This window comes from Acomys minous (assembly GCF_964271855.1).
Source record: "Acomys minous genome assembly, chromosome: 18".
NCBI classification, from domain to species: Eukaryota; Metazoa; Chordata; class Mammalia; order Rodentia; family Muridae; genus Acomys; species Acomys minous.
Window position 1 is genome coordinate 19,534,572 of NC_140501.1, and position 8,567 is coordinate 19,543,138.

General features: G+C 45.0%; 1 protein-coding gene across 1 annotated transcript; it reads right to left on the minus strand.

Annotated features, from left to right (window-relative positions):
- On the minus strand, window positions 1-7,971 carry ACOD1 (aconitate decarboxylase 1). The gene is made up of 5 exons (XM_084767640.1): window positions 7,897-7,971; window positions 5,595-5,756; window positions 4,872-4,961; window positions 3,370-3,575; window positions 1-1,111 (listed from the first exon to the last, which is right to left on the minus strand). Exons 1-5 carry the CDS (start codon window positions 7,906-7,908, stop codon window positions 115-117), a joined length of 1,467 nt encoding a protein of 488 aa, XP_084623766.1. The 5' UTR covers window positions 7,909-7,971; the 3' UTR covers window positions 1-114.
- Window positions 7,972-8,567: the final 596 nt, after the last annotated feature.

The window sequence follows — 8,567 nt, forward strand, 5'->3', positions numbered from 1 at the left end:
GATTCCCTCCAAATACACTTATCTCTGTTTCTGGACTCTCTACCTTGCTCTGTTCTTTGCAGGGCACGTGGAGCAGTAGAGCAAACCATTGTATCTCCTCTAGTGCAAAGCCGTTCAGATATTGGTAAGCCTGGGCGGGGTTGTGTGATGGAATGAAAACATGCTGGATAGTTGTGAGGCCTCCCTTTGGACAGAGGGCCCTTTCAGAAGTGTGGTTAACATGGAGCAGTCTTCCAGGTCTTCCAGCTTCTCTACTACCTTGATGAGGCTTTCCACTGTGTCCCTGCATAGAACCTTCGAGGCATTGGCTCGGAATTTCTTCTGCAGGTCCTCCTGGCTCAGTGGTTTCCTCCAGTGACCATAGAAGGTGTCAGACCGCCCGGTGAAGGTGGTGCCATCCTTAAGAGTGATGCTCATTTCACAGTAGAGGGTGTTGAAGCTTGGCAGGTTGTCAGGAGGATGCTCCAGCACCACTTTGTTGAGCAGCTCTCTCACCTGTGGCCTGTTGATCTGCTGGCTGTGGAAGGATGGGACAGTGACACTGCCATCGAGCAGCATGGCACAGGCCACGTACTGGAACGAATGACGGGCTTCATGCTCCGAGTCTGGGAAGGGCCTGTTCACATACTGGACATCAGGGATCCTAAGCACAATTCTCTCGATGTGGTCAACAGGAAGCAGAGCTCTTTCTGAAGTCACAAGGTGTTTTCTCACAGAGGCAGCTGCATCTGCCACCCAGTGGGTAGCCAGGTGTGCCGGGAAGCTCTTGAAGGCCACATCCTGCTGATCTAGTAGCCAGGTGTGGGAATCCAAGCTTGGAAGGTCTTTGGGGGAGTAGTTAGCATAGAACGCACCAAACCCTGACCCCAGGTCCAAGATCTGCTTGCTTCCTTGGAGACCCAGCATCGCCAGAAACGTGGCTTCCATCCCGTGCTTGGCTGCGTTGCCAATGTGAAGGGGCTTGGTTTGAGTGGCAGCATTTGCTATGGGTGCCCCAGCATGAGAGACAGCAATAGCCAGGGCCTCTCGGCACTTTGTCAAGCTGAGCCCTAAAAACTTGGATGCAGCAGCAGCACTTCCCAAAGTCCCCACCACAGAAGGCGGGTGAAACCTGAAAGGCAAAGGCAGGAAATTCAACTCATGGATGGATGGATGGATAAAAGAACGTGGTACCTACAGATGATGAACTATTAATCAGCTATAAGGAAAGACAAATCATTACATTTGCAGGCAATGGGCAGAAGTGGAGAAAAATACATTGAATAAAATCACCCATTCCCAGAAAGACAAACACCACAGATCATCTTTTATATGTGGATCCTAGCATTGAATCTCTACGTTAATATGTTTAACCTGGAGTACATGTGGAAGCCAGGAGATTAGAAACAGGCCAGTGGGTATGGATACCATAAGGAAGAGGGGATTGTAAAATCCAGGTCGAATGAAAGTATAGAGGGAGAATCTGGGGTTGGAAGTCTCAAACACGGAGGCCATGGGGAAATAAGATATTAGTAGACAGAGTCAATCAAAAAGTAGGGTGCGTGAAAAAGCTGTATGGGATCCTACAGTGTTGCAAGCCAAGGAAAACAGTCAATTAGAGAGGAAGACAAATGACACGGAAGGAGTCGGGGTGGGGAGTGGGGAGGGGTGCTCAGGTTAAAAGTTTAAGCAGGGACATGGGACTGGGGAGCGGAAAAAGTAAGGGCTACTTTAGCCAAAACTGAGGATACATGAAGCAGCCTTATGAGAATCCATTACTTTGTAAGCTAATTTCAGATGTGCAATATCTTATAAATAAGGAGGAGTTCAGTAGAAGTTCTCTGCTTGGGCAGACAACGCTTCTTCCGGAGACACGGGTTATTAGATGAAAGACCCCAGTGTCAGGCAAGGGATACCTCCCTGTGAGTTGCTCGTCAGAGGCTACAAAGGGACCCAAAACAATTCAAGCTATCGCTATTGCTCTTGGTTATCCATCATAACCATATTGTGCGGCCCTGTGGCTGAAGAGATCACCCACTTCGGAACGCAGGACAGAGACATCAACCTCAAGTCGACTAGAAAATAATCCCCTCCCCCCTCTCTCTGCCAGGTAGCCAGTCCCAGAAGGTGCTACGCAGGCTGCTGGAGGAAAGGGACATCATTAGCTTTACCTGGCACTGCACATCACATGCTGTACCATTAAGTGACCTGCCGGTGCATCAGTGACATGAAAATCACAGGAGTACCAAACTGCTTTCTGATCGGATTTGAAGTTTCCTCCACAGGAAAGATTTTATACCTGGCCTGAGACTGAGGAGATCATAGGCCCCGTGGAAGGCCAGTGAGTTGGAATCCACTGTTGTTTTGTTTAACGGTTGCATTAAACAAATCGTATTCTAAATATTTATGTATATGGCTATACATTTGTGCTGCTGCTATCAGAGAAGCAGTGGTTAATGCAGAGACTCACAGTCTGTCAAAGTGCTGACTATAAATAGCTCTGAGTGCTCAGCTGTTGATGGGTTATTCACCTATACCAACTTCCCCTTGTCCAAGGCTCAAGGAACTTCAAAGGAGAGGGGGAAAGAATATAAGAGCCAGAAGATGGGAGGAAAGTTGTGAAATGTTCATTTCTAGACATGGTATGTGTGTTGCACATCACTCACAGTAGTTCTGTGAGAGGACAACGAGACCACACCCCATTGGAGAAACAGTGATGACGGCTGAGGGAGGTAGAATCACCCTCCTTTTAGGGTCTGCCTATTGTAGGTTGTTCCTGCATTAGTGGATGGTCACACTCCCGTGTGTATATGGGTAGCACTAATGGACTTGGGGTTACTAATAAAAATTAAATAAAAAGAAGATATTCATCTAAGGGGAAGATAAAGTGTGGGAACACAGTGATGTAGAAGAATCAGACAGAGGATGTGACCAACACACACAAATAAATTATGGGACTTTTGGAGAGAAAAAATGCAATTATAAAATCAAGGGACTGGAGAGATGGTCCAACACTTAAGATCATGTACTGCTCTCACAGAGGACTCAGGTTCGTTCCAAGATTTACAACTCGTGGCTTACAACTGCCTGTAACTCCAGCTTGAGAGATAGCCAGGGATACCCGGGATGCCTGTGCTGGGAATTGCCTTGGAGTGAGAGACCTCCGCATTATCTCCTGGCCTTTGTAGCTAATTGTCTTTAGAAGCCCAAGGGAAGTTTTCACAGTCATTTCCAAAGCACACCTTTCTATATAGACATAGGGCTTGTTCTGTTCCTGAAAACGGTCTCACTTGCAACTGTTTTGAGAACCAGCCTCTAAGCCAGACACAGACAGCTACTGACAGACAGAGGGCAGCATGGCTCTCCTTGATGGGCGCAGTCTCTCTATACCTCTTTGGTATGTCCTTGGCTTCCTTGGAGAAGTGCATTAATCGTCCTTGTGTTTCAATGCCAACATTGAATGCCAGCAGCAGGTCAAGGCCAGAGAACTTCGGAGTCTGAGGCAGGGCTTCCGACAAAGCTGTGAGGACAGGCAGGACTGCTCCGGAAGGGTGGGTGGCAGGGTGCCACGTGTCATCAAAATCCATGGAGTGAACCTGTGAGAATAGATAATAAACAGCCCCCCTCAGATGTGCTCTTAAGTGCATTGCCTTTTGGACTGCCTTCTAATTTAGCAATGATCTTGAGAGTTTGCGGGGGACCCCACTGTCTGGAAATTACATCCTAAAAATGGACTGTGATTGTTTTTTTTTTTTTAATTTTATTTATTTATTTCTGTTGAAAAAATATTTGTAGACTATCATGGTTTCCTCTCCCCTGACTCCTTCCAGTTCCTCCCCACCTCCCAACCCATCATCCATCTCCAGAACAGTGGTCCTCACTCCTTTGACAGAAGAAGACAGGACCCTGGAGAGTAGCTAGTGATTTCCTGGAGGATTCTGTGTCCCACCCTGGAGAGCAGTGCTAGGGGAAGATCTGTTTTCTTCCTCTGAAGCCTGCCCTTTCCTTCAACCTTCACCTTTTAAACAAGCTGCACTAAAAATTTAATATCATTTATTATATATTGGGCCATACATTTTTTGTGTATCTGTCATGAAGTAATTTAAAAGGCTTATCAAAGTTGCAAGAACAGCAAAAAAGCTCTCAAACCTATATTAACTATTAAGCTGTGTTTTAAAGTGATTATTTTATGTCCTAAGGTTTTGTCCTTTTTCACCCCAGCCATTTATTTCTTCCACAGATGAAGCAGTAATAACCAGAATTTCATTTAAACATAGCCTTTTACGTCTGTCTAATGTGGCTGGTGCGTTTCTTATTGCCTGTAGGACATACCAGTGGGGTTAGTTTCATTAGTCTGAGCTTCTGGCCCCACAAGACAGTTAATCTCTCTCCTGAATCCCAGCATATTATGTTTTGTAGGCTTTTCCTGACACAGAGGAAAAAACATGGAAATTATCTGTCAGATGAAAAGTTCTAATTTTTCATGGAGAACATAGAGATATTGTGTGGCCATTGTTTCTTTCTGAATAAATATCTAATGACTAAACAAAAAGAATATTACTATACAGATACTGGGACCCACAACAGAAGGAATCAACAAGACATTATGTTTGGATATTGGATTATACGTCCGTCATACTTTTTTTTTTTTTGCTATATCCATTCAACGTCCAGAATTAAAATACTTTTACAGATGTTTTTAATCTAGATCCTTCCATTTCTTCTACTTTATAATTTGTTGGAAAAGTACCATTTTATTGTAGAAACATGATATGAGGAGAAAAGGCAGGACACCTCACATCTCTGAACCTCTGTGATCCCATTTGTAAATAATTTTCCTGCCCCTGGAGTTAGACTGATCTAACTAAAGAAAAGATTGGTAAACTCCTTACAGCAACACCGTTGACAAAAGCAGCATACGTGGGCGGGAGCCTGAAGTCGGGTCGCCCCCAAACAGTGCTGGAGTTATTGGAGCTGTAGATCTGGAACCGAAGAAAATCAGTTAGTGCAACAATATGCTGAGGTGACATCTCGAGAGTCAGGCCTCAGCGAACCTCTGTGAGGGCAGCCCAGCTGGTGGGACATTACTCTTCTGTGTCAGAGAATATACAACATTAGTCTTGTAAGGGAGAGGACCTAGCTCTGCCTGTGTCCGAGTCATGATCAGGAAGCTCCATGCAAGTGAATCTGAATCCACTCTTATTTGATCTTGGGGTAAGTCTTGGGAGTTGCAGTGGGACAGACTAGCTGTCCACACCAAGTACATCCTGTTTGGAGTGGCTGCTGTGTCTCCCGTGGACATGCCTACCTTCAGCTCAGAGCACTTGAATAGCATTTTTCTCTAGAGAATATTTGCATGAAGAAGCTATCTATGCAAAGTTTTCACTTCTCAGACTTTTGGGTTGAAATTTACATTTAGTCGTGCAAGTAAAGAGCCATGAGATATTACCAGTCAATGGTGTTAAGACTGAGTTAGTAGTGGACTCTAAAAATAAGATGAAGAAACAGAGGAACCGGTACAATTGTGCAGAGCAACCCTGGGCACACCAAATGCAATCAAACTAAGTTAAACAAGAGCACGGACTTCTCTTGGAGGCAAACTTTGGATTCCTTACTTTGCTATATTGGGAGACTTTATGGAACACTTCTGTGCCCGTTCCCAGGAAGCCGACGCCCAGAGAATCCAGGACCATTCTCTTGCTCCTCTGGATGACACCGTCTGTCAAGTGGTCCACTCTCAAGCCGTGGATCATGCTGGCGAAGCTTTCTGTGACAGACTTCAGAGAGAAGAAGGTTAGAACTGCAGACCTGCTCTGTGTCCACTCTCTTATTTTGAGACCATGGGGCAAGGAGAAGAAACCTGATTGACATAACTGAGTTTCCTTTCTAAAAAGTGCTGTGAGCTAGGCACCTACTTGGGTGGGTGTAAGGATATGGAAATATGCAATAATTAAGTTCTTTGCTCAGTCACACTGATAATGCAGACAGCTTAGCAGATGATGACACCAGCAAGAGGGAGGACAGCAAGGGAAAGCCTAGACAGAGGGGAGGAGAGAAGGACATCTGTCCATGAAATGGGGACATCAGGACAGGAGACGCATCCAGATAGCTGAGAACTGCCCTTATTTGATTTGTATCAGGCATGGTAATGAGTGTTCCAAGTACATTGTACATTGTTAGGCGCGAGGATGCAGAAATATGCAGGCTGTTAAGCCCAGACCAAAGGGGAGGTGATGGAAGGACTTTGTGGTTCATGACCATTGCATGTAGAAGGTGTTCTGACTCTACTCACAAAGCAGAGGACTTTGTAACTCCTTTAAATATCAAGCTCTTCAGTGCACAGGTAATACTTTTGTTAGTTTGTGCCTTCACAGGGGAATATATTTTAAAACCAGCCAACTGGAAGGAGCATCTCTGCAAATGCCTAGCACCAGGCTTTGAGTCAACTATTCACAAGTTTCCCTTTCTGCATATAATAATCACATTATTGCTTAACTTCCTTTCCATCGCTGACTGTAACATTGCTCATTTAAGAACAGTAGCCAGAGACTGATCAGATTGGAGGATGTAAAGTGTCCAGGGTCACTCACACTGAGCTCACTGTTAAAGCAGAGTCACAGAAATAGAGCCGGTGCCTTCATGGAAATTGCCCACCTTTGCCACCCACCAGCTTTTTCTTTCCTCTTATTGTCTCTTTTCATGTCCTTTCATCTTATTTTCTCTCTTCATTTCCTATCATTTCCTTTCCTTTCCTTTTCCTTTTTTCGGCAGGGTCTTTCTATGTGGCTCTGGCTAGCCTGGACTCACTAAGTAGCTTAGGCTAGCCTTGAATTTGTGACAATCATCCTATCTCAGCTCTAACCCCACTCTTAGAGTCTTCAAATTTAATGCCTATTCTTTTCAAAGAAGTGGAATATTTATTGCATTGTTAAAGATTTGACAGAAAATGAAGAGAGCTTGGAGTAGGAGAAGGCAGGAGAGTAGATGACCTGGGCAGCAAAAGGGATCCTGCAATGGCTGTTTCTGGTGATGGCAGATGAAAGCAATAATTCTGCTTTTTATGCTGGTAAATATTTTCATAAACATTTTACATGAAATGGAGGGGAGGATGGAAAAGAGCTGGTGTAATAATAACCTGTTGACTTAATTTCCAAGTTCCAGTTAACACTGGTTGAGTAGGCGGCTAGGGACACTAGCATGAAGCCTGCAGCGTGGGGATGGCTTCAGAAGGCCAGGTCTGTGTGATTTATGACAGCGAGGCCAGTGGGCTCCCCTGAGGGTGCTGAACATGACCTGTGAGTCTAAGAGCAAACCTCCCTCCCTGACCTTAGAGGGAGAGCTCATAAGGGGAGCGATCACTGCAGCTCAGACTTCTGTGAGTCACACTTGGTCAAATGTCTCGCTGGTGTGCTTGACTTTATAGTGGCATTTGCATATCTTTTTAGTAAACTACGGTGACTAATGTATAGATTAAAGCAGAGTAGGGAGCTGTTTGATAATAGGGAGCCCCTGTGAGCTCAGTATGCATAGCTCTGGAAGCCACCAAGCCAGTGAGTGAGGCCATTTGACTCAAAAAGTCCCCAGGAGACTCCAGGGAACATAACAGCAAACAGATAATTAGAGGTGCAATGTGTTCGCATCACACAGAGGGCACATATAAAACCAAGAGGTTGGGGTGCAGTGAAGGTACAATGGCTTACTTTCTTGCTAGGAGTAAGCCATGAGATCATGTCTGTTATTTGTAAAACCCTGGTGAGAACTAACATGCAGCTAAATTAGGCAGCTCAGAGACTATGAGAAGGGTTAAGACGTCATTTCTGCGTCAGAGAAGTTAGTGACTAAAAGATCAACTGACTGAGAAGGGAAGAATCAAACCAGAAAAGCAATTTAGGCAAAGTACATCAAGTGGCACAATACCTTGAGCATCATGGTGTTCTGGGGGGCAGCTCTGGTTCAGATGTGACCAGCAGGAGCAGATGCTGGCTGTGTGCCTTTGCTGGCTGTGTGCCTTTGCTGGCTGTGTGCCTTTATGCTCAGCCCTTCCCCATAGTCCCTCCCTTTCACTTTTGTTTTAGCCATGAACTTTCCAACATTTCAACACTTCCTAAATGACCTCACTTAAACTTCCTTTGCCATGATGTAGTGAGCTCACGTGTAGATGGAGAATTGATGAAAGGAGGCTGCAGAGCAGACATGATTTTCTGAGTCCTCACAGATATCAGAAAAAAAATTATGATTAAAAATGGGTGGACTGTCTTAGCTGGAGGCCAAATACCAGAAGAACACACACTCTCTTTACTAGGTACCCCACTACTGAAAGTTTGTCATAAAAAAATAACAAGGATATGACTGAAGAAGAAGTGACCCCAGAACCTCAAGGGCAAGGAGTCACTCAGGGTGGCCTTCTCATTGACACTCAGTGTCACCATCCATCAGTCAGTTAACCAGCTTCTGCAGTAACTCCTGGCTGGGTCTAACGGGACTTCGAACCTGCTTAACAGAAGGGAATTCATGCCTGGAACTGTGAAAGTCATCATTAGCTGGTGCTGGCAAGGTCATAAACTCTAGAGAAGAACTTACTAGCAAGA